Source organism: Epinephelus lanceolatus, chromosome 8 (genome assembly GCF_041903045.1).
Source record: "Epinephelus lanceolatus isolate andai-2023 chromosome 8, ASM4190304v1, whole genome shotgun sequence".
NCBI classification, from domain to species: Eukaryota; Metazoa; Chordata; class Actinopteri; order Perciformes; family Serranidae; genus Epinephelus; species Epinephelus lanceolatus.
Window position 1 is genome coordinate 3,163,872 of NC_135741.1, and position 26,129 is coordinate 3,190,000.

General features: G+C 39.5%; 2 protein-coding genes across 2 annotated transcripts in view; one reads left to right on the forward strand and one right to left on the reverse strand.

The window, feature by feature from the left end:
* Positions 1 to 314: 314 nt before the first annotated feature.
* LOC117258607 (ER membrane protein complex subunit 3) lies at positions 315 to 10,712 on the forward strand. Its single transcript, XM_033629651.1, has 10 exons — positions 315 to 396; positions 3,009 to 3,209; positions 3,371 to 3,428; positions 3,808 to 3,901; positions 5,075 to 5,179; positions 5,635 to 5,716; positions 6,038 to 6,117; positions 8,671 to 8,753; positions 9,053 to 9,220; positions 10,368 to 10,712. Exons 2-9 carry the CDS (start codon positions 3,055 to 3,057, stop codon positions 9,179 to 9,181), a joined length of 786 nt encoding a protein of 261 aa, XP_033485542.1. The 5' UTR covers positions 315 to 396; positions 3,009 to 3,054; the 3' UTR covers positions 9,182 to 9,220; positions 10,368 to 10,712.
* Positions 10,713 to 12,765: 2,053 nt separating this feature from the next.
* The window catches only part of usp11 (ubiquitin specific peptidase 11), a 25,673-nt gene continuing 12,309 nt past the window's right edge, over positions 12,766 to 26,129 (reverse strand). Inside the window, exons 8-21 of the mRNA XM_033629642.2 lie at positions 23,084 to 23,257; positions 21,622 to 21,780; positions 21,206 to 21,430; positions 20,988 to 21,071; positions 19,941 to 20,035; positions 19,615 to 19,818; positions 18,631 to 18,740; positions 17,692 to 18,189; positions 17,398 to 17,468; positions 14,439 to 14,551; positions 14,197 to 14,346; positions 13,982 to 14,097; positions 13,788 to 13,876; positions 12,766 to 12,971 (exon numbers count right to left, since the gene is read on the reverse strand). Of these exons, the coding sequence (XP_033485533.1) occupies positions 12,780 to 12,971; positions 13,788 to 13,876; positions 13,982 to 14,097; positions 14,197 to 14,346; positions 14,439 to 14,551; positions 17,398 to 17,468; positions 17,692 to 18,189; positions 18,631 to 18,740; positions 19,615 to 19,818; positions 19,941 to 20,035; positions 20,988 to 21,071; positions 21,206 to 21,430; positions 21,622 to 21,780; positions 23,084 to 23,257 (2,280 nt within the window). The 3' untranslated portion in view covers positions 12,766 to 12,779. The remainder of the gene's footprint in view (positions 12,972 to 13,787; positions 13,877 to 13,981; positions 14,098 to 14,196; positions 14,347 to 14,438; positions 14,552 to 17,397; positions 17,469 to 17,691; positions 18,190 to 18,630; positions 18,741 to 19,614; positions 19,819 to 19,940; positions 20,036 to 20,987; positions 21,072 to 21,205; positions 21,431 to 21,621; positions 21,781 to 23,083; positions 23,258 to 26,129) is intronic.

The following is a 26,129-nucleotide window of genomic DNA, read 5'->3' on the forward strand; positions in this document are numbered from 1 at the left end:
ATGTTATATTCGAACATTTTTATTGAAAATATTATATTTGCATGTAACCCCTTTGTCATCACCAACATTTTGATCAGTAGCTGTAATTTAATTAAATATTTTCCCTCAATAACTTGGCCTGATTACAATTACTTTTTTTGTACTAAATTTATTTGTATTAAAAGTTCTTAAAATAAGTTTTTATTTTTTATTTTATTTCAGTTTCGTTTGGTTTAGTTTCGTTTTTCATTTATTTTATTTCACATTGTTGTATTTTAATTTGGATTTATTTTATTTTACTTTATTTTAGTTTACCGCCGTCACGTGATCGGTGTTTCCGCTCTAACCGGAAGTGCTTCGTCGTGTTTTAAAACTGCGGAACGTGTGCGTCGCAAACTCACAAAGTTCTTAAATGTGGTAAGTTAACGTTAATTTCAAACACATAATTTCAGATCTTGTCATCGGTTTGTACCTGATTAAAGTCTCTTTAACAAACTTGACAGTCATTGAAACAAACGGTTTTTAGAAGCAGTAAACTTAAGGTGGAAGAGTAACACGGTTAGCTAGCACAGTTAGCTAGCGTCGGCTAGCGTCTTTAGCTAACTCTCCTCGGCGGAACAGCTGCTAAATGCTAGTGCTAAGGTTAGCTGGTTGTCGGCAAATGAAGTTTGAACAGGTGTTAGCAGGAAGTTAGTTTAGATGCAAGTAGTTCCTTTTAAAGTAACGACGGGAGCTTCCGTCGTGTCCGGTTGCGTTGTTTTGGTTAGCTGTTAGCTGTTCAGGCCCTCAGCTGCCTTAAACGGGTCGGTTCATTTATTCATTTATTAAAAGTTAATGTGTCACTGAGTCAGAGCTGGACGGAGTTATCTGTATGTAGGCTACACAGTGGTGGAAAAGGTATCCGGATCCTTTACTGAATTAAAAGTACTAACGTTACACTGAAAACTACTCAACTACACGTCAAGCTAAAGTCAGTGATAAAAGTCCAGTATTCAAAAACCCTACTTAAGTAAAGTATGCAAGTATTATAAAGCAAACTTTATTTACAATATTAAATGTAAAAGTATTAACTGTGGATCAAAATGTTCCCTGTTCGTGTCTTAATATTATATATAATGTGTTTGGATTAATATTCCTGCTGCAGTCACATGTATGTTGCATTTTTACTGACAAACACCGTAGCCGGAGTAAACATGTCTTTGTTCAATTTGTACAACAACAGTTTGAACCAACATTAAAATGCTTCATTAACAGCAAGGAAATATCTGGTGTGAGGTTACCTGGGTAGGAAAGACTTTTTCAGTTGTGCTGTTAACTGATTGTTCTTGCAGTCTTGTAGTTATAACCTTTAGAGCAGCAGCAGAGGTCACAGTGATGTTTCTGAAAATGAACCCTCCTGGAGAATTAAAAGCATTCGTTACAATCAAAACCTAAGCATGTAAATAATTTCAGTCAGTGTGATGTTCCATGATTACGAAGGAGGATAAGGATCATGTTAAAGACAAAAAAATCGACTAACTAACTAGATCTACTACATTACCACCTGCAAAACATACAGTGGCAAAACCCAGATGTGTTGATCACCAGGATGAGGAAAAAAACACACCAAAAGCCCGCTCCTTATCCACGCTGCTTTCAGACAGCCTCGGGACTCAAGCAGAACGGGATGCATTGTAGGTATATAAATGAAAACACATTGAACATGATATGCAAGGTGTGGCATCACCCAGACGTGTCATCACTAGTGGCGCCCTTCTAAAATGCAGTCTGTAATATGACACAACAATCTTCAGGGATTTTTTTTTTTCTGGTGGCGCACTGGTGGAAGTGGAGCAGTGTGGATGAATAAAAGATGAAAAAACAGTTTCCAGGTGGTAACGCGTTATGTGACTTTGTAAATGTGATAACATCACCCAAAGTCCTGTTGGTAAAGTGTTAGGTTACTTTAGTCCTGCTTAAATGTATATTACTGTCACCCCAAACACGTTTTGTACACACTTAATCGCTTTTTATTCCATGTTAGTAACTTTCCAGTCTTAAGGGATAGTGCACCCAAAAATGAAGATTCAGCCATTATCTACTCACCCATATGCCGAGGGAGGCTCAGGTGAAGTTTTAGAGTCCTCACATCACTTGCGGAGATCCAAGGGGAGAGGAGGTAGCAACACAACTCCACCTAATGGAGGCTGACGGCGCCCCAGATTCAAACGTCCAAAAACACATCATTGAAACCACAAAATATCTCCATACTGCTCGTCCGTAGTGATCCAAGTGTCCTGAAGCCCCGACATAAAAAGTTGTTTGGAAAAACCTCATTTGAACTCTGGTTTTAGCCTCATTGTAGCCTGTAGCTCTGACTGCCTCTCTGTGCACCGCACTCACGTGTGTGCGCTTGTGCGAGACCGTGAGACATGGGCACCGCCTTCATGTGTGTTCACATGCTTTCGCTGGTCTCGCGCTCGGTGTACACAGAGAGGCAGTCAGAGCTACAGGCTACAATGAGGCTAAAAACAGAGTTCAAATGAGGTTTTTCCAAACAACTTTTTATGTCGGGGCTTCAGGACACTTGGATCACTACAGACGAGCAGTATGGAGATATTTTGTGGTTTCAATGATGTGTTTTTGGACGTTTGAATCTGGGGCGCCGTCAGCCTCCATTAGGTGGAGTTGTGTTGCTACCTCCTCTCCCCTTGGATCTCTGCAAGTGATGTGAGGACTCTAAAACTTCACCTGAGCCTCCCTCGGCATATGGGTGAGTAGATAATGGCTGAATTTTCATTTTTGGGTGCACTATCCTTTTAATCTGTGACCTTTCTCCTAAAATTACGAGTTTATTCTCGTAGATTTATGACTTTGTTCTGGAAATCTAAGATTCTTTTTCTTAAACGTGGCCCTAATCCTCCTTCGTACATGACAGTCTAAATACTGAGTGTAAGTGTTTTCCATCCTGCCAAAATAATTCCAATTTTTGTATTTATTTCTTTATTTTTGGGCCTTAAACATAAAAATAAGTTCTTTTCCTCTTTCAGAACGTCTCCCAGTCTGTGTGTCAGTTGGCTGGTTGAACAGAGAGCGATGGCCAGTCCAGAGCTCCTGCTGGACTCCAGCATTCGGATGTGGGTGGTCCTACCCATCGTCTTCATCACCTTCTTCGTAGGGGTCATCCGCCACTACGTCACCCAGCTGCTCCACAGCGACAAGAAGATCGACCTGGAGCAGGTTTCTGACAGGTGAGGCGCATTTTAGTCTGTTGGGCAGCAACGAGCCGGTGACTCTAAAGTTTAGCCTGCAGCATATTCAGTTTTAAGTGTTTGTAATGATGCTGCAGATTGTGCTCAGTGTTTCAGAGTAATCTGAGCTTATGTTGGTGTTTCTGTTCATTTCTGTTCAGCCAGGTGCTCCTGCGCAGCCGCATCCTCAGAGAGAATGGAAAGTACATTCCCAGACAGGTAAGTGCACACACTCACTCACTGGGAGTGAAAGTTTCTCTAAAATGTGTTTCGAGAAAAAACAGCACTATGCTAAAAAAAAATAGCTCTATTATGCCAAAATACTTAACAGAGATTAGTAATGCTCTTAGACTGGATTTTCAACTCTGGATTGTCATCAGAGCAGCAGTCATTTTATTCTCCTATTAGACCATCTCTCAGTAAACATTAGAAATCTGCCGTCCATGTTACAGAGTAATCTACTTGTCTAGATATATATTAAAATATGTATTATAGACATGTTGATGAAATGCTGAAAGACTTCTGGAGGACACGTCTCTGTCTCTGTGACTTTAAAAGCTGTGAGCTGTTGTGTGTCAACCTGTTTTCACTGTTTCAGTCTTTCGCCATGAGGAAACATTATTTCAACAACACAGAGACTGGCTTCTTCAAGAAGGTCAAGAGGAAGGTCGTCCCTAAGAACCCCATGACAGGTGTGTGTGTGTGTGTGTGTGTGTGTGTGTGTGTGTGTGTGTGTGTGTCTCTTCATCATGACACATCCAGGGCCCTGTTTCAGAAAACAGGTTTAGTGAGAACTCTGAGTTAGTGAAACCCTGAGATGGCATCAGGTTTGAATGTTCCTAGTCGACCAGTAGTCCTCATCAGGGTCCATCAGTGGACCAACAGTCCTCATCAGGGTCCATCAGTGGACCAACAGTCCTCATCAGGGTCCATCAGTGGACCAACAGTCCTCATCAGGGTCCATCAGTGGACCAACAGTCCTCATCAGGGTCCATCAGTGGACTAGTCTCCTGCATGTTTCTGATATGAATGTAATGATTAAATGACATATTTTGGTGGTTTGAGTTGAAGGTGTGAGAAAGAATAGTATCAGTAACATTGTTAACACTGTGCTACATTACAGAGAAATACAAACCGTACTAATGAACCTTCATTAATATAGGCCTATATTTTATCTCCAAGTGCACGTCACACACTGAGCGAGCCGCCTGTTAATGACGCTGTGGGCTAATGGGCATGTAGCTACTTCCATGTTTCAGATGATACGTCATGTTTGTAGTCGACCAATGAAGATGAGTTTACATATCACCTTGGGTTCGTCCTTCACCTTCTCAAAATGATCCCACACTTTGGATTTCCTGTCCGACATGTTATTAACTAGCCTGTGGAATAACCGCAGGTACCAGCCCTGGAGATTAAATTTATTTACCTTTCAGATACATTTTCAACATACATGAATATAACCAGAATTACATATGTAACATCAAACACCAGTTTCACACTACAGTCTGTCAAAAGACACAAATATCACTGGAGACCTATTAAAACGACCACCTGTGGGTCCAGGGACTCACTACACTGAACACCTGTCAGCGTCAGGCTGTTGTTTATCTGGGGTCGACATCAGCAGCATGAACCTGAAGCAGGAGGACATTAAAACTCTTCATCTTCATCATCACAACATTCAACAATGTTATTGCATATCGCAGGTTTTCCTGATATCGTGCAGCCCCTGTTAATACAATATGTGGAGGTCAGGAAGAGTTCCCACTGTTGTTGTTACTGTAACTCTGGAGATAAATAAGCAAACAAACATTAACTTGTGTGTGTGTGTGTGTGTGTGTGTGTGTGTGTGTGTGTTACAGACAGCAGCATGTTGACAGACATGATGAAGGGAAACCTGACCAACGTCTTGCCCATGATTGTGATTGGTGGATGGATCAACTGGGCCTTCTCTGGATTCGTCATAAGTGAGTTCTTCAGCTGTCATCATTAACATGTTAACATATCAGACACTGTCACTGTCAACTCTGAGTGACGCTAATCTCAGTGTTTCCCCTGTGTGCATTCAGCAGCACTGCTACTGTTGCATGAAACTTTCTCCAAAGGCAGTTAACTTGTTATCTCTGAGCAACTAGTTGAGAATGAGCAATGGTTCATATTGTGATACTAGTTTGACTTGTTGCCATATTGATGTCATACTGTTACCCACGGCAACAACAAGCACGGTTGAACTCACTCAGCAGCTGACAAGTGACATCACAGCTGCAGCCTGCTGGGTTTAATAATGCAGTGAAGTCAGATTTAATAATTTCACAGGAGCGTACAGAAAAGCATCTCATGATCACAGCTGTATTCTGCTCTTCTTATACGCAACAGTTTTTCCTCCTGTTGTGTTTTTATTAATCGTTAATTTGTCGTCCAGCCAAGGTGCCGTTCCCTCTGACTCTGAGGTTCAAACCCATGTTGCAGAGAGGAATTGACCTGCTGTCTCTGGACGCCTCCTGGTAAACATCCACACTGACAACAACACATAGAACCACGTGCAGACATAAATTATGATGTGTTTAATTTAATGTAATGTAGTCTGGCTTCAGTCTGAATGAGTGGGCAGCTGATAACAGAACAGGCTCTGCACCATTTGTCTTCATTGACAAATAAATACTTGGTATTGGGAAATAAAATTAACCAAAATAACAATTAAGTTAAATAAAACTAAACTGATTATTTCACAACAACAGGTTTTCATGCTCATATATTTAGTCTGTGTTTATTCAGTGATGCCCTGTTTATTAATTTTGGCCACTGTGGGTCTCCGTACCGTGCAGGGTGAGTTCAGCGTCCTGGTACTTCCTGAATGTGTTTGGACTGAGGAGCATGTACAGCCTCATACTGGGACAGGACAACGGTGAGTGTCAGGTTTTGGTCTTTGACTTCTCACTGTTTTGTTTCTGGGTTTTGTTTGAGATTTTTTGAATAAGTCAAAAACACAGAGCTGCTTTAGATTAAATGTCATATTTTACATACAAGACCAAAATATTGGAATCATTCATGAACTGTTCATACACAGATTTTTACGCTTCTATGCCAGCAGTAGCTGCGGCCAGAGGTATTGTGTTTTGGGTTGTCAGTCTCATTCTCGTGAATGAAATATCTCAAGAACACCTTCAGGGAATTTCCTCAAATTTGACACAAAGGTCCACTTGGACTAAAGAAGAAACTGGGTAGAATTTTGTGGTCAAAGATCAGTGTGACCTCACAAAACATGTTTTGGCCATAACTCAAAAATTCATGTTCTAATTATTAGGTGTGGGAATCTCTAGGCACCGCACGATTCCATTCAGTTCCCATTCTGAGGGCAACGATTTCAATAATAGAACGATTCTTGATTCTAAAACGAGCCAATAAGAAAATTTACACTAGATATTGAAAAACATTATTGTAATTTATTTATTATTTTATTTGTTTATTTCGCACCATTGCACAAGACAATAGAGAAGAAAAATGGCCATCACAAAATAAAGGTGCTGAGCAGAGGCAAGAGACCCAGATGGGCCTATACGGGGCCTCAACTCCTTAAATACAGTACATCACCAATTCAACACAAGAGCCTAGAGCAAAGTGAAAATAAAAAACATCCAAACAAATTTCATAACATTGAGATGACAATAATAATAATAATAATGATGATAATAATACTGACATTAATAATAATCAAAGCAAATCAAGATAAAACAGCAAACACAAAATGACAGTAACAAAAAGCACAAAGTTATTCACCTAGCAACGTATATTTAAGCCTGGACTTGAGCAGTGGAGCAGAGGAACAGTTTTTAGTCATAGAAGGTTTTGAATTCCATATTGTAGGACCTCTGAATCTTATACTGAACTGACCTGATGTTGTGCGGGAGAAATGACAATGAATGTTTTTTGATTGCCTGGTAGGGTATGAATGAATACTGGAATTTGGTATGAAAAAATTATGGAAAACCTTTTGAATACAGTTAAACATAAAAATACATGTCTGATACACATTAATATCAAAAATTGATAATATCTTAAGTTGCAACAAAAAAAGTTTGTGAAGAGAAGCAGGAAATGTACTGGCCCAAATAATATTACAATAAGATAAATATGGGTATATTAAACTGTAATGTCAGAAGACAGCAGCGATTCACTAAAGAAGAAATCATTCTAATTATGCCATAAGACTTCATAATTTCTTTGCACACAAGCTCAATATGGTTTTTCCATGTAAGGCCTTCATCAACAATAACACTTACATATTTGGCATGAGAGACCTGTTTAATTTCAGTGTCATTGATAAATAATTTAGTCTTGTTTTGAATAATTTTTTTTTTTATGTCTGAAAATCATATAATTGGATTTGTTGATATATTGTAATAAAGCTGGGAATACATATCCAGTGCATACAAACTGTACTACTTACTGTGGTTGAGATGACTACACTCCACCGGCCCATCCTCCTCATCCACAAATCTCAACGGGACTCTCCTGTCCCTTGTCGACCTCCTCGATATTTCTCCTCCAGTATTTACAAAACTATAACTATCTATGAACTATAAAAACACCAACTATTTTAAAAAAGACGGTGGCGAAACTACAAACTATGGTGAAAACACGACGAAAACACGGCATAAAAAAAAACTCAAAAGCTCTCTAAAAACCACAAATACTATTATTTACAACACTAAATATTATTTACAAAGAAAACGCAACTCAAACTCAAAATTATACTCTCATCATCAGCTGTCACACTCCTCCTGCCGTGCTCACTTCCCTCCCCTCTTAATTAATTTGTTAGTTATGGTAATTTGAAAAATAAACATTAAAAAATAAAATTAAAATCGATTGAGTTTTCCACGTCAATGCTCACATCGTTCAAGACAGAATCTCAGTGCATCTAAAAATCTATTTTTTTTCCCCACCACTACTAATTATGACAAATCTTCACACAAATCTTTCACTGTGACATCACAATGTTCTGCAAAAACACTTTTCAGTTCATTACTCAGCGTCATATCTCAGGAACAGAGGGGGGAACATTTCTAATTTTGAAGATTTTGAAGATGTTTGCATCCATGATTTCACAGACATGCATGTAAAGTGTAACTGCAGCTTCACTGGTTTGCAGAGACACACACCAGCAAGGCAGTAATTCTAGCTAGTGACCTAAGGTGCAGTCAGTGTGAGGACGGAAGGCTAAAACACAATACAAAAAACTATGTTAACAGAAATACCCACGTCTGTGTGGACTAGGTCGAAGTGAACTTGAATAAACTTGTGGTTTTTGTGAATCTTAAACAGGCCAGTTAAAACACAGCTGGTGTTCACAGCTGTTGCTGAAAGTCTCACAAAAACCTGTCAGAGCTGCAAAGCTGCGAAAACATTAAACCTCGTCTGTTTGATTTTATTTATTAAAGCTGTTGTTAACTTACAGCTGCTGACCAGTCACGGATCATGCAGGACCAGATGACGGGCGCTGCCATGGCGATGCCCCCTGACCCCAACAAGGCTTTTAAGGTGAAACATTAAAGTCAGAAAGAATAACGAAAGGTTTGATCGCTGATTACATTTGTTTGTGACAGCTGTGTATGTATTTAACAGAAACTACACATTTCCACGTAATGTTTACAGACATAACACATGAGCTACATGACCTTTGACCTCTCAGATCCTGGTCGTCTCGTAAATTAAGATCTCACTCTTCATCTCGCGCCAAAACACTCAAGCTAATGCTAAAGCAAATAACTTGTTGTACACTTCTGCTGAGAGTCATGTCTCCCTGTTTGTTTGTTTATTTATTTGTTTGTTTGCGTCAGAGCGAGTGGGAGGCGCTGGAGATCGTGGAACACAAGTGGGCGCTGGAGAACGTGGAGGAGGAGCTGATGTCCAGAGACCTGAACTTTGGAAACTTCTTCAGCCAGGACATCAAGTCCACCATGTTCTAGATCGACGGGGACCTGCGAGCTCTGGAGCGTCTGCGGAAGGTTCGTCACCTCCGTGTCTTTACAACACGCTCTGTTCTGAACGCTGTGGAACGACAATGAGTCTGAAGGTTCTGGAGCACAACGTACACAAATACTAGAAGCTGATTATTGTGTCACCAAATTGACTTCTTACCTTTTTATGAGTCTCTAAATTCTAAGAGTGGAAAAGTTGTGCATGACGTAGTGACTTAAAAAATGTACGTAGTGATCATAAGTTATGACACAGCTAGTCTGACTCACTGGATGTAGTCTGTGGCTATTAGCCGGCCATCTCCCCTCTTCCACTGTCTGCGCGTTACCCTATCCAAATCCCCTTCGCTACAGGAAACAACAACCTCAGAGCTACAACTAAAACACAGAAAATGGCACATTCTAACAAAGATGTCGATGCTTCAGTAAGATACGGCTGCTTTAATGTTTCTGTGAATTGTTGTAAAGATCTACAACAAATAAAACAGCCTGTGAACGCACCTCAGAAAAACCCAGACTGTCTCACAGGGCGTTTGGCACAGCAGCATGTGACAGTGACTTCACCAATTTACAGACCTGTTCCTCTTCACACGAGCTTCTGTAATATTTTAAGGTTCTGCTGGAGCCACATGCAGCCAGTAGGTCCGGCGAGCTCCTCCAGAACTTAAGTCAGGCGTCACCTCGAAGGCTCTGATTATCAAATTATGTTTGTCTTTTTTAATCACTCAAAGTTCAATCACACAGTGACACGTGGCTGCTTTTGTTTTTGTGGCATCTTCTTTTGCGGGGCCGTTTGACAGGGCAGGGCTCGTCTCCCCACGTGCAAATGTTCCACTTAAACAAGTTCACCCCAAACACTGTTTTGCAAAAACACTGTCCCTGAATTTTGGGCTTAGTGTTGATCAACACGACTGTGATTGGTTTAAAGAAACAAAAACTAGCCAGTGTGTTTGTGCGAGATTATGACACAGCTCATATTTTTATTAAACATTGTGATGGTTAAAAGAAGGAACCAGGTTTTAAATAGCCGACCAGTGTCTTGTCTGTTTGCAACTGAAGCTGTTGGCTCAGTTTTCATCAGAAGATTGGTACATATTATTAAAAAATACATGTGCACCCTGAGATAACTTTTAATTTTTGTATTTAATATTTGCTGCTTTTGTGTTCTGTGTTCCAGGATCCTCTGAGGCGTGGAGCAGATCAGTTCGAGGGTTCCCAGATGTTCCAGATCACCAGGTTGTTTCAGTAAACCAGCAGATTCTGCACCAGGTCTGATCAGACGAATCCTCTCAGGAAGGTGTTTCTCTCTGGGTGTGACGCAGAAATCTGGAGCTGCGTTTAAAGACGACTGGGACGTTTTTATGGAGCTTTAAATGGCAGCAGGCGTGTTGTTGTTGTTCTCACCCTGCAGGACGGACACTTTGCATGTACTTTTCTACACTGTGGTCATCCAGCTGAGGCTGTAATCCAGAGCGACTTGAAGTGAGTGCCAACAGTTTAATAAAGGTGCCATCACAACTAACTGAATTTCCCTCGTCTGTATTGTACAGCACTTCAACAGCCAGGTTCACATCCCTTCATAAGACACTGCTTTTTACTTGAAGCTGGTAAGCATTCTTTTTTAGTGGTGTTGGGAGCTGCAGATTTCTGATTCACTACCTGCACAACTTTGTTACCTGTGTGCACAAACTGGTGGGAAATAGACATGAAGTTTGTTGGGACACAGTGTGCGTGAACACAGTTTGACAAAAAATTTTAAATCAACAGAAGTGTAAAAACTCACCTGGTCTCATCGTGATAATAATCATCATTTTATTCATATCAAAAGATTGAAAGTACAATAAAATATTTTCATCTGATATTTGACAGGAAGACCAAAGAAAGAAATCAGCCCCAGCTTCCCTCCTGCTCGACCCAGGAATGATAATAATAATACATTTCTTACAATACAAAAATACTGTACACAGAGCCGGGTTAAAATCAGTGAGAGCTCGCTCTGACCTCGAGGAGGAAACCTCACCTGCGTCCGTCCTTCTGTCAAATAATTTTATGCCTGAATACAAATTGTATCTATAAATATGAAAAATAAGCATCTCAATGTCCTGCACCAGTCGGATCATCAGTTGAAATCAAATAATCAAAAACAAACTGTAGTCACGTGACAGCTGGAATTATTCCATTACAAAAATAAATACCAGAAAGAAACAACCAAAATATACAAAGACAAATTAATTTCTCATTCCTGGCAGCTTTGTTCAATATTAAATTATCTGTTTCTCTGCTATAAACACACTCCTGATTACCCACAATCCCCTTCACGCTGCGCTGCGGGCCACTTTAATGAGGTTCTATTGAGTAAAATAAACCCTTGAGTTTTTTATTTTGTCTGCAGACATTTCAAGTTAATTTAAAATATGTAACGACTTTATTTTAATATTTAATAGCTTTAACTTGTAAAATTAAGTGTTTCTGGATCTTGTATTGCAGAAGCAAAAGAATAACTGATAAATTTTAGGACTGTTTTTGCCAAATGAACCAAAAATTTCGCAAGAAAAAATAAACAGGAACTCGCCAGAGACACTGCCGTCCTTTCAGCTTTGAATATTAAATGAATTCTAATCAAATATGGACCCTGGTGTGAGCGCCTGAATAATTACTAACTTTTACTGTTTAACATTACTCAAATTTAAAAATGTATCAGTTAAGAAAAAAACTAAATTAATGATGTTTTTTATTCACGTTTTATGAATGGATTTAAATTGTGGTTTCTCAAACTCGAGCATTTTTTAATTATTTTGTCTTTAAATGACCAATTAGTAATTTAATTTAAAACTGAGTAAAATAAAATTCTAAATAAAATTACGTTTTAAAAGGCCTTAACAAGACGTGTGAGGAGTTTGCCACCTTAAAATGAATTTTTTTTTTTTTTTATTTTAATTTAAGCACCTTGATGACAAATTAAAGACATCACTAAAGGCAAACTGTAAATATTAAAGCAAATGATCTGTTAGATGGAATATGTTCAGTGCATGAAAACTCAAATTTAAAAACCTTTTCCCAATAAATTTCTGTGGTTCCATTTTAAAAGCTAATTATTGATTCATCATTTAAAGACAGAAAAATATATTTTTTTTTACTAACTTTTGATTCTATTTAAACACAGTAAAAGGCTGTAATTATTCTGCAGCTCACTCCAGGCGTCATAATCAAACGGCACGTGAGTTCTGATCGATCAGTAAAGATTAAATGTTTCCTCCGAACTGGAATTATGAATTCAAAGTGTTGTTTCGGCTCAGACCAACAGTCTGAACGTGACCTCCAGATCACCTTCAAACTACCTGAGTAACAAGTGGCCACGTTAACGACCGAACAGACAGCGACATGTTGACAGAGAATAAGAGCTGAGGAGGTTTGAGATGCAACCTGCAGCCGTGCTGCTGTTGTTTTCTAACTCGGGGATAAAATAAGTTTTCAGACAAAGTTCAAGTGTTGTTGGAAAATAAGAAAAAACTAAAAGAGGCCTGTTGTTCTGATGAAGAAAAGAGAATTACTGAAAAGTAGAATTAAACTAAAAATCTTGACAGTTCATTTATTCTGTTTCCATGGTGACATAGGAGGTGGCAGCAGCGGCAGCACCGCCCAGTTCCGCGTCATCGTCTTTGCAGGAAGTGATGTCGTTGGCGGGCTGGGTGGAGGAGGCGGGGCTTGTGTTGGGGGCGGGCAGAGTGGGTATTCTGATCTTGTCTTGTCGATGGTAAAACAAGACGTAGGCAGCGTTGGTCTGCGCGACAACAAATTATTAACAGGTTTGAGTTTATGATCTTAATCAGTCATATAGTGTTGTTTTGTTAAAAACTACGGAGCTGCCAAAATAAATAAATAATTAAATATAAATAAATGAATGATAAATTAACATGCAATTAAATGTACCAAAAATATAAATAATATTTTCATATTAATTTGCTTATTTATTTACTGTTGTATTAAATTTACTTCCCAATTAATTTTCACTTTAATGTATTTGTTTTTGCATTTATTTATTTTTAAAAATGAATACAAATAAATTTAAGAGAAAACTATGGAGGACGAACACTGCCAAAATTAATAAGCAAATGACTTTTTTTTTTTTTTTTTTTTTTTAAAAAGAGCATTTACATGTACCAAAAATTATTGAATGATTAAAGGTGATACTGACTGATATTTTCATTTTAATTTGCTTATTTATTTACTTCTGGATTAATTCCCATGAATATTTCCCCATTTGAAATTTCTTTTTATTTATTTATTTATTTTGAATTTTAATTGTATTTATTTATTTTGAAAATTAAAAAAAAATAAAAGGGAAAATTAAATAGTTAAGTAAATAGAGAAATTTATAGAAAGGCAAACAAAGAAGCTAACTGAAACTGAAATGTCATGTCAAATGTTTTTCATATTTATTGTTAATATTGTGGTACATTAGAAAGCGTATTAATTTTTTTGGAGTCATTTTGTTTTTAATTTTACAGCGTTCGTCCTCCATAATAATTAAAAACTGATCATTTTAAATCTGATTAAAGTGAATGTTTGTCATCAGTCACCACTCTGTGCGTCTTACCACAATTTGGTCCTCTCTGGCGTACGTCACCTTGCTGTCGTCAAAGTAATACCACTGACCGTTGTCTTTGTTCCGCGCGTAGCTGGTGTCTGCAGCAGAACACACACGACTATGAGTGAACAAGGTAGTGAATGTTAAACATGACCTCTGTGATTCAGCATCATCTCAGCTGACAGATGAAACATGGGACCTACAATGTCCATCTCTGAGTCCTCCATAGTGATTGGACACAGCGATGAGGTCATAACGGCTCAGAGGCTCCCCATTGGACAGGCTTTTCCTCAGGAGGCAGCCGGAGAAATCCAGGTCTCTGTAACAACACACACCGTTCAGTTTACAGAGTTTGTGTGACTGAGTGTGTGTGACTGAGTGTGTGTGTGTGTGTGTGTGTGTGTGTGTGTGTGTGTACCTGAGGGGGAAGTCCACGATGCTGTCCAGTTTCTCTCTGGTGAACTTGGTGTAGGAGAACCTCTTGAGGTGGATGATGAGAACCTCCGGCAGAGACCACAGGTCCAGCTTCTTAGTGGCCAGCTGGTGCTTCTTACACACCGGACAGTACCTGGAAACACACACACATTGTTCTATACCTTTCACAGCTGTTCATCACCAAGAGTGTGTGTGTGTGTGTGTGTGTGTGTGTGTGTGTGTTACCATGGGTTCTCCTCCTCCAGTGTTTCCACAGTGGTGAACAGCTCGATGCACTCCTGCAGCTGAACTGTCGTCTGCTGCTGAGGAACCTCCATACTGGCGTGCTTCACATACTTCTGCACAGGAAGAGGAACAAGACAGAGGAGCAGAGGACGTTACAACCTGATTCACAGGTGAGGAAGAATTTAAATCATTTATCAGACAGATCACAACTGCTGCTGAGTCTACGAGCTACTACATGTCCTGATCATAAGTTTTTAGTCACTTAATAGTCCTGATGGCTGAAGTTTGTGATTTCAGTGGACACCTTTTTTTAGACAATTTTTTCGACATGCTATGACTTTTTTCAACATGCTATACTATGACTTTTTTCGACATACCATACTATGGCTTCTTTAGCAGTTTTTCGACATACTATACTATGACTTTTTCCGACATACTATACTATGGCTTCTTTAGCAGTTTTTCGACATACTACTATGACTTTTTTCGACATGCTATACTATGACTTTTTTAGCAGTTTTTTCGACATACGATACTATGATTTTTTTCGACATAATATAGTATGACTTTTTTCGACATAGTATACTATGACCTTCTTTGACATGCTATACCATGACTTTTTCGACATACTATTCTATGATTTTTTTTGACATACTATACTATGACTTTTTTCGACACACTATACTATGGCTGCTTCAGTAGATTTTTCGACATACGATACTATGATTTTTTTCAACATAATATAGTATGACTTTTTTGACATGTGACACTGATTTTTTTTGACATACTATGACTTTTTTCGACATGATACTATGATTTTTTTAGCAGTTTTTTCGACATGCGATACTATGATTTTTTTTTCCGACATAATATAGTATGACTTTTTTCGACATAGTATACTATGACCTTCTTTGACATGCTACACTATGACTTTTTCTACATACTATACCATGACTTTTTTGACATGTGACACTCATTTTTTTTGACATACTATGACTTTTTTCGACATACTATACTATACTATGGCTGCTTTAGCAGATTTTTCGACATACTATACCATGACTTTTTTCGACATATGATACTATGACTTTTTTAGCAGTTTTTTTGACATATGATACCATGACTTCTTTCGACATGTGATACTATGATTTTTTCCGACATACTCTACTATGACTTTTTTTTTTTTGGACATTTTTTTTGACATACTATACTGACTTTTTTAGCATCTTTTTTTTCTCGACATGCTATACTGTGCTTTTTTCGACATACTATACTATGGCTGCTTTAGCAGATTGTTCAACATACTATATTGTGACTTTTTTCGACATGATACTATGATTTTTTTTTTGACTTAATATAGTATGACTTTTTTCGACATAGTATACTATTACCTTCTTTGACATGCTACACTATGACTTTTTCTACATACTATACCATGACTTTTTTGACATGTGACACTGATTTTTTTTGACATACTATGACTTTTTTCGACATACTATACTATGGCTTCTTTCGCAGTTTTTCGACATACTACTATGACTTTTTTTATCAACTTTTTTCAACATGCTATAATATGACTTTTTCGACGTACTATACTATGGCTTGTTTTTTCGAAATACTATATTATGACTTTTTTAGCAGTTTTTTCGACATACAATACTATAATTTTTTTCGACATAATATACTATGGCTGCTTTAGTAGATTTTTTTTTATCACTTTTTTTAGACAGACTATACTATGACACGGTTTAGGACATACTATTGCATGACTTTAATGACATACTTTTTTGTGACTTTTTATGTAATACTGTGTTGTTACTTTTTTAAGACATACTATATATTGACTTTTTCATACAAAGTTGTTAATGATTTTTTTTTGGTCAGAGTATGATTTTTTTTAAATACTTTTTTGACGCCAAACAACACTATGACTTTTCGTCACGTTTTCATGACATACTATTCTATGATCTTTTTTAATCAATTCTTCATGACATATTACACTATGACTTTTATTACTTTATTTATTTTATGTCACTAACTTGGCTTCTTCTCCGGAGCCTTTGTGCTCCACTGTCTCTCAGATTAACTCATATCACAGCGGTGCCTGGACAGCGTGACGTGTGTGGTTGTGCTGCTGCCGTGGTCCTGCCAGATGCCTCCTGCTGCTGCTGCCATCATTAGTCATTAGTCATACTTCTACTGTTATTATACACATATGACTATTGTCACACATGTATACTGCCAGATATTAATACATACTTTCAACATATTGTACCACAGTAGCCAGAACTATAACTATGATATTATTACTTTCAATAATGTTGTTGTAACCTACTGTCATTACCTGCATCTCTCTCTCTCTCTCTCTCTCTCTCTCTCTCTCTCTCTCTCTCTGTCTCATTGTGTCATACGGATTACTGTTAATTTATTATGCTGATCTGTTCTGTACGACATCTATTGCACGTCTGTCCGTCCTGGAAGAGGGATCCCTCCTCAGTTGCTCTTCCTGAGGTTTCTACCATTTTTTCCCCGTTAAAGGTTTTTTTTTGGTTTTTCCTGATCAGCTGTGAGGGTCATAAGGACAGAGGGATGTCGTACGCTGTAAAGCCCTGTGAGGCAAATTGTGATTTGTGATATTGGGCTTTATAAATAAAATTGATTGATTGATTGATTGATTGATTTACAACATAATAAACTGTCTTTTTGTCACTTTTTTTAATGACAAACTATAGCAATCCATTTTAGTAACTTAAATTCAATACACAATGTGTCTGACCTCACCAGTGTTGCAGGAATCTTGTTCTGTCATTGGTGCTAGTGCTGTTAGCTAAAGTTAGCAATTTTAGGGGAAAGCTCGACAGTAAAATGTGAAAGTGAGATGAAATTTGTGTGTGCCCTTTCCTGTGTGGCCAAACTTTCACAATGTCTGATCTTCATACACAAACATGTTCACACTGACCTCAGCTTCATTTTCATTGTAGAATCTCTTCTTCATGTCAGGGTCCCAGTCGATGGCCACATAAGGCTGAGCTACAGAAAGACAGTACTGTTATTAGTACGTTTAAATCAAATGTAGAGTATGATACAGATGTAATGTTACCTGAAGATGACTTTACTGTACCATGTCAAAAGTATTTAATCTTTTAATGCACCTTTGAAATCCACTTAAAACAAGGAAAGTGAAATATTTCAACATATAAATTGAGCACTGCTGCTGTGCTGTGTGTGTGTGTGTGTGTGTGTTCAGACTTACAGCTGAAGGACACAGCGCTTCCTCCCTCTCCCATCCCTCTCTCAGTCGTCCCATTTGAGTTGACCGCCTGGATGGTGAACAAACTCTTCCTCCTCTTACGACACACCTTCCTCTTTGCTGGCTGCTCATTGGCTGGCGCGCTGGGGGAACACGCCTCCTCCTGCTTGTCCTCTTCTTTTTCTTCTTCTGCGGTCTCACAGGGCGGCTGCAGTTGTTCTGCTGGTGGTTCTGAGCTGGTGTCGGAGGTCCTGCTCAAGTCCTCACACGGTTTAGCGTCATCAGTGTTGGTGTCGTTGGCGCTGTTAGCGTCGGTGCTGCAGACGGCCTCAGTTTGGTTCTGGGGCCCGTTATTGGTCTCTGTGTCGCCGTGGTCCAGTGAGGGCTGTGTGTGGTTGACGTCGGCAGCAGTGTTGTCTGATTGGCTGTTTGCCGAGGAATCACCACAGCAGGGTTCTGTCTGAGAGGGCCCGGCTTTCTCCACCTCCTCCTGCTCCTCCTCTGAGGAAACGACACAGAACCAGTGAGAGTGAAGCCGCAGCTCAAACACATCTGAGAAAACTCTCACTTCACAATACGCCTGCACGTTTGTTTTTATTTTCAGTTCACTGTTAAATAACAAAATAAAACGAAAGCCTGCAAACTAACTCAACTCAACTAACTTTTAACTTATTTGTTTTTGAACATTTTATCTCAATAAGAAATATTTTAATTATCTTTCAGAGCATTGTAACTAATGAGATGTGCCTGAACCTTAACTGTGCCTTTGAAATTGGAGTGAAATGTTTAAAACCTGTGTGCTGCTATCTTTGTAATCTTGTAATTTTTGTAATGAAATCTCCTTGATAAGTGCTATACAAATAAATACTACTATCATTAGAATTATTATTGTTATTAATAATAAGCTTGTGGGCTGAGAGTAGTACAGTAGCTTGAGGATACCGTCACTGATGCCGTTGGTCTGAGTCTTGTACAGCTCCTCTTCATCCTCATCTTCCTCCTCTTCCTCTTCCTCCAACTCCTCAGAGGGATCAGGAGGTCGAACGTAGCGTCTGCACACACAAACACCTTATTAATGTAAATACTGAGTTTATAACAAGCTATAAAAAATGACTTGGTAATATGACCTGCTAGTCAATGACATGTGATACTATACTATGACACACAACACTATGATGAACTACACACTGACAAACTGTAGTATTTTTCTTAATGAAATACTATCTCATGACCTTTTATATGATTTTCTTTAAATAACATACTATGACATTTTCGGCTACCTTTTTATGGCATAATATGCTGTGACCTTTTTAGTATTTTTTTAATGACTTTTAAAATGACAAACTATACTACCACATTTTTAATGAAAATATTTACAACAAACTTTGACTTTTCTGTTTATTGTTTTATGGTACACTAAACAATCTTTTTTTTTATGGCATATCTTACTATGACTTTTTTATGGTATACTGTACTATAATATGACTTTAAAAAAATATAGTATACAGTTACTTTTTTAAGACATTTTTATTAATTTTAATGGCATATTATACTTTGACGTTTTATGGCTATGGCTTTTTTTATGGCATACAATACCATGACTTTTTTATACTTTTTTATGAATACTATTCTATGACATTTTCATATTTTTTTATGGCATACTATACTATGGCTTTTTTAAATAATGTTTTATGGCATACTATGCTATGACATTTTTTATAAATTATTTTTAGCATACAATACTGTGAAATTTTTTTGAATTTATTTTCTGTGGTATACTACAATATGACTTTTTACAATGGCTTTTAATTAGTTTTTTTGACTGTTACATATTTACAAAAAATTAGTCAAGGTGCATTTATATTTAAAGAGTCTTTGAGTAATTGTCTATATCTGTGTGAGTGTGTGTGTGTGTGTTTCACTCACGCCAGCCTCTGCAGGAACAGGTTGTAGAGCGCCTCCCGGCTGCAGCTGCTGCGCGGCACATTCAGCAGCAGCGGGTGTCCAAACAGCGACGTGCCGTACGAGGTGCTGCCTGAGCCGTAGTCTCTGTAGTGGGAGCGCTCTCTGAGGTAGAGAGCCAGCAGCACCTGCTCCTCCTGCTGCTCCTCCAGCACACTCAGCTCATACCTGGACGCAGAGGCAAACTTTATGTAAAGCAGATGTGCAAATGTTTTACAAAATCCAGTGCTGTCTGAGGACGCCTCAAATCAACAGGTAGAGTAGATGATAAAAAGCTGAGGTTGTCTTACACAAAGATGTCGTCTCTGTCCAGTATGCAGCTCAGAGATTCATCAGCGTTATATATCTTATAAAAACGATGGTTGAACACATCAGCTACCACCATCTGAAACACACACACACACACACACACACACAGTTAAGACCTTCCTTCTCTGATCCTTTCACACTGTCACATCTCATCAGTCTCATAAGTCCACTGACTGTTGGCTCAAATAAAGCTACAGTTATAATAAAAAAACATTTTTAATACACAGCATTAAAAATACATAATTTTGTCATAATAAGTGTACGAATTCTTGACAAAGCCAGAAACGTTTTGTGAGGTCACAGTGACCTTGACCTTTAACCTTTGACCACTAAATTCAAATCAGTTTATTCTTGAGTTCAAGTGAATATTTGTGCTAAATTTGCTGAAATTCCCTCGAGGCCTTCTTAAGATATTGCATTTATACAAATGGGAAGATGCAAGGTCACAGTGACCTTTGACATTTGACAGCCACCATCAGTTCATCACAGAGTCCACGTGAATGTTTCTGCCAAATGTGAAAAAATTCCCTCGAGGCGTTCTCTAGGTATCACATTAACAACAGTTCATCAAAGTGTGGTGTAAATATCAACCAAATTTTCAGATAACTGGGAAAAGAAAATGTGAATTTATGTGCTTTTCCATCCACTGCTGCTCTGGGAATGTTGGGGGGCCACTACAGACAAAGACGGCCGAGCAGGATGACTTAATTAAAAGAGCGTCAGTGAAACCTCAGTAAAAGGAAAACAGTGGACGTCTAATAACAGAGCACGCTGGACAAAGGAAATAGAGGGTTTAAATCAACTGATATTACAGCTCTGTGTTGGAGGAGTTTAACAGTCCTCTGTTAGGGATGCATGATGTTGCATTTTTTTGCCAATATCTGATGTGCCAATATGTAACAACTAATTTGCCCGATTACCAATATTGATATCAATATATCTGCTTTTTTACCCTACCTAATTTAAAGTCTTACTGACCCTTATTTCAGCCCATGATTCATCATTAATCATCAAACACACACACTGACCTGTGCGGGAGGTACGTTGGTCATCTCTGACAGAGCAGAGCAGAGGTCAGAAACTTTTCCTGCTTTAGGAACCACAACACGATGCTGCACACACAAATACACACAAGACGGCACTTTATCATATATTCATATCACTATTAAAGTAGAGAAAATAGTTTTACTGCAGAATTGTCTACAGAACAAACAGTTAAATATTAACATCAGGTAGAAAGTGTCACCTGTGCAGGTTTGGCGTACGGGTCCAGAGAGACAAAGAAGATCTCCATGACGCGCTCCTTGCTGACAGGAAGTGGGACGCTCAGGTAGCAGAAGGGGTCGAAGGTCACAGAGACCTTGTGGCACTCCGGACAGACAAGCGTGGACTTGAAAAGGCCGTGAAATGTGTCAACAATCACAGAGTCGTTCCGCCGGCGGTGGTTACGCCACGCCTCCTCAGCCACTTCCTGCGGGACAGAAGGAGAGACATGAAGAATGAGAAGAACATTGTTGTTTTGGAGCTTTGCACCATCTCAGAAAAAGTTACTGTAAAAACTAAAGATAAAAAGATAAAAAACTAAAGATAGGCCAAAGTGAACACATTACAGACAGAGCCGTGTGTGTCGGTGGGTTCTCAGCTGTGGTCAGAGCAGCTCACCTGGTCTGGTCGTCCTTCAGCGTCCCGTAGTTCGATGTACTCTTTGTTTTTGACTCTGTTGAGGTCTTCATGCAGTCCGTCCAGCAGGAAGGACAGCAGCTCCTGACTGTCGTGTTGCTGGTAGCCCAGAAACTGAGACGCAAAGTGGCCCACCTTCGTCTGCAAACACAGAAAGGACAGGCAGTCAAATACAAGAAAGGTTGTGCATCACATTTTTGTCTGTGTCTGTCATCCTCACAGTTTTACAGAGACTGAGATTGAAGCTTCAGACATTAAAGGTGCACTCTGTGATTCTAACATGTTTTGTCAAAATCAGCAAATACCACCTCACGGCAGAACAAATATCTGGTGTTCAGACACCTCTGAAAATGGGAAACAAACAAAGTGGCTTGGGCCGATTAAAACAACACCATGCCTGCTGATTTTCTTGTCAGCGTCCTTGCCCACGAGGAGCAGAGCTACATCATGACAGGAATGAAACATAAATAACATGAGAAATATTACTGGAGCTTCTGAAGGAGCACTGACGGGAGAGGTGCTTCTGTTTGGGTGTCGAGTTCAAATTATTCTCCAGAATCGCTGACTCATGTACAGTTGGTCTTTGTGGTAGGCTATTTGTCCTTCTCTGTGATTGGACGGCTGGGTGACAGTGTTTTGTTGAGTTGAACATTTTTAGACTCTTTTTGACCAGAAAAAAGGCAAATATGCAGAGCAGAGCAGACGCTCAGCGTCCTGTCACACTGCTGCAGTTTGTAGCAGAGTGTAAATACAAAGTGTTCCCATTGTAAAGAATTAACAAAATAAGCTGGCCTCGGAAAACAACACTTTCCTTTTGAACAAGTTGAGGCGGAGCGGTTGCTGCAGCTGCACTTCTTCTTTTGGCATTCAACTACAGACTAGAACACTTGCAGACGTAAATGCTGCCCCATCTGGTGCAGAAGAATTCTATCCTCTGTACCTTCAGTACCTACTGGTCTGGAGAAAATCAAGTACCGACACATTTTCAGAATTTTGGCCTCAACTTGGTACTAAAGTATCAGTCCTCGTGACACCCCTACACTGTGCTCAGCTCTCAGTAGTGTTAGTGGATCTCCTCTGTAAGTCTCTTTGTGGTTTGGAGTTTAGTTTCACTCCTCTGTTCCTCCTCTGTTCAGTTTCATCTGACAGACACAGGAACAGATCAGAGATCAGTGAGGCAGCTGTCTCGCTTCTGTGAATGAATCAGCCCAAATATTACATTACAGCAGTGTTTCTGGTGTTTTTTCTCTGGCCTAGAAAATACACCACACTTCAGAAATTATATTTCTTTACTCAGGATCCAAAGACCAATTCAGGACCCCGACCCAAGTGTTGGGAACCACTGTGTCAGAGAATATTGTTGTTTCATCTTATCAAATGTTTCAGTTGCCACGGTGAGACCTCTGTGTGTGATCAGGAACTCATCAGCTGAACGTTTTGTTACCTTGAAGACGCGCGGCACCACAGAGTAATGCCTCCCAGACCACATCTGTTTGATGACGTCAGCGTAGGCCTCAGCAATCTCTCCCTTCATGCCCAGAGGGTTGGTGAAGTTCAGCTCCTCCAGGTAGGAGCTCTGCAGGAAGTACTCCGTCAGAGGAGGAGTGTTACTCAGACACTGCAGAGAGAGACGGGAGGAGTTAGGATGAACAAAGAGTTTAAAAGTAAATTAAGGTCATAAATAATTATTAGTAAGTTTCAAATGAAACTGAAACACGGACAGACAGAGGCTCAGTGCAGCTGAGTTCCTTCGGGCTGTGCTGAAACCTGAGCAGCAACACTAACCTCAGCCAGGTGTTAATTATGCACACAGCACGTTTCATCATCTCTTGAAGATTGTTAAAGGGTTAAAGGGACAGTTCACTCCAAAATTAAGAATACATATTTTTCCTCCTGTCGTGCTATTTATTAATCTACAGTACAGGCCAAAAGTTTGGACACACCTTCTCATTCAATGCGTTTTCTTTATTTTCATGACTATTTACGTTGTAGATTCTCACTGAAGGCATCAAAACTATGAATGAACACATGTGGAGTTATGTACTTAACAAAAAAAGGTGAAATAACTGAAAACATGTTTTATATTCTAGTTTCTTCAAAATAGCCACCCTTTGCTCTGATTACTGCTTTGCACACTCTTGGCATTCTCTCCATGAGCTTCAAGAGGTAGTCACCTGAAATGGTTTCCACTTCACAGGTGTGCCTTATCAGGGTTAATTAGTGGAATTTCTTGCTTTATCAATGGGGTTGGGACCATCAGTTGTGTTGTGCAGAAGTCAGGTTAATACACAGCCGACAGCCCTATTGGACAACTGTTAAAATTCATATTATGGCAAGAACCAATCAGCTAACTAAAGAAAAACGAGTGGCCATCATTACTTTAAGAAATGAAGGTCAGTCAGTCCGGAAAATTGCAAAAACTTTAAATGTGTCCCCAAGTGGAGTCGCAAAAACCATCAAGCGCTACAACCAAACTGGCACACATGAGGACCGACCCAGGAAAGGAAGACCAAGAGTCACCTCTGCTTCTGAGGATAAGTTCATCCGAGTCACCAGCCTCAGAAATCGCAAGTTAACAGCAGCTCAGATCAGAGACCAGATGAATGCCACACAGAGTTCTAGCAGCAGACCCATCTCTAGAACAACTGTTAAGAGGAGACTGCGCGAATCAGGCCTTCATGGTCAAATAGCTGCTAGGAAACCACTGCTAAGGAGAGGCAACAAGCAGAAGAGATTTGTTTGGGCCAAGAAACACAAGGAATGGACATTAGACCAGTGGAAATCTGTGCTTTGGTCTGATGAGTCCAAATTTGAGATCTTTGGTTCCAACCGCCGTGTCTTTGTGAGACGCAGAAAAGGTGAACGGATGGATTCCACATGCCTGGTTCCCACTGTGAAGCATGGAGGAGGAGGTGTGATGGTGTGGGGGTGTTTTGCTGGTGACACTGTTGGGGATTTATTCAAAATTGAAGGCACACTGAACCAGCATGGCTACCACAGCATCCTGCAGCGACATGCCATCCCATCCGGTTTGCGTTTAGTTGGACCATCATTTATTTTTCAACAGGACAATGACCCCAAACACACCTCCAGGCTGTGTAAGGGCTATTTGACCAAGAAGGAGAGTGATGGAGTGCTGCGGCAGATGACCTGGCCTCCACAGTCACTGGACCTGAACCCAATCGAGATGGTTTGGGGTGAGCTGGACCGCAGAGTGAAGGCAAAGGGGCCAACAAGTGCTAAACACCTCTGGGAACTCCTTCAAGACTGTTGGAAAACCATTTCAGGTGACTACCTCTTGAAGCTCATGGAGAGAATGCCAAGAGTGTGCAAAGCAGTAATCAGAGCAAAGGGTGGCTATTTTGAAGAAACTAGAATATAAAACATGTTTTCAGTTATTTCACCTTTTTTTGTTAAGTACATAACTCCACATGTGTTCATTCATAGTTTTGATGCCTTCAGTGAGAATCTACAATGTAAATAGTCATGAAAATAAAGAAAACGCATTGAATGAGAAGGTGTGTCCAAACTTTTGGCCTGTACTGTACGTTGTGTGAGTTGCTGAGTATTGGAGCCCTCTCTCCAATACAATCGAACTAGAAGGCACTGAGCTTGTGGCGCTCAAAGCTGTATCACAACGCAGGAGGAAGAGTGCATCTACTCATGAACAAGAGGCTCGTGCTCGTTGTTCAGGTGTTAAGGCCTCTGCACTACAAATCCGTATTTTTTGAAATTGTTGAAAGTTTCAAAAATAAATACGACCTCACGCTGTGTCCGTCATGTTCACACACTGACTCCAAAACTCTCATCCATGATTAAAGTTTTCAGAACAGGTTAGATTTTCGTGTTTTTGCACATCCGTCGCTTTACAGAATCTTTTGACCAAGAAGAAAAGAAGACCTGCTGAACACATCTACGACAACAGAGGAATGGGGTGCTCATTATCATTGCATAACACAGAAAGCCTGCTTTCAACCAGGGATGTGTGCGATTAGTCAACTAGCTGATTCCATCTCCAGTCAGCACCAGAAATACTTGTCGTTTATACATATTATTAACATACCCAGAGAAAAACAAAGAGTTTGGATTTGTATGTGAGACGAACCAGCGGCTCAGATCATCAACAGCTCTCCTTCTCTCTTTTAAACACACATGCACAAACACACACATGCTCTCATCTTCATCCAAGTCTACATGACTGTCTCAAGTCCTCAGCTGCCTGCAGACATTTGATGCCGAAAGTATGTCCAAGCCTCGCACACACTTACAAAGACTGGATGTGTTCTTGTTAGGCTGAAAAGCAGAGGTGCTTTTTGAGCACCTGAGAAGCCTGCATGTGTGTGTGTAGAGAGAGTTACTGTGTGAGTGTGTGTTTTTGTAAATGGAGAGGATCATTATATGTACAGTAAATAAATATTGTTTGTTAAGTTTTATTCAGTGAGTTCATGTTTTGTAGGGTAATGTACAGTGTTCATAATGCACGGTGCAAA

Bases quoted from the DNA above. Each gene is read 5' to 3' on its own strand.
- LOC117258607 (XM_033629651.1), top strand. From the start codon at position 3,055: ATGGCCAGTCCAGAGCTCCTGCTGGACTCCAGCATTCGGATGTGGGTG. The intron at 3,902-5,074 runs GTGTGTGTGTGT...TGTGTGTTACAG, and splicing joins CCCTAAGAACCCCATGACAG to ACAGCAGCATGTTGACAGAC. The intron at 6,118-8,670 runs GTGAGTGTCAGG...GTTAACTTACAG, and splicing joins CATACTGGGACAGGACAACG to CTGCTGACCAGTCACGGATC.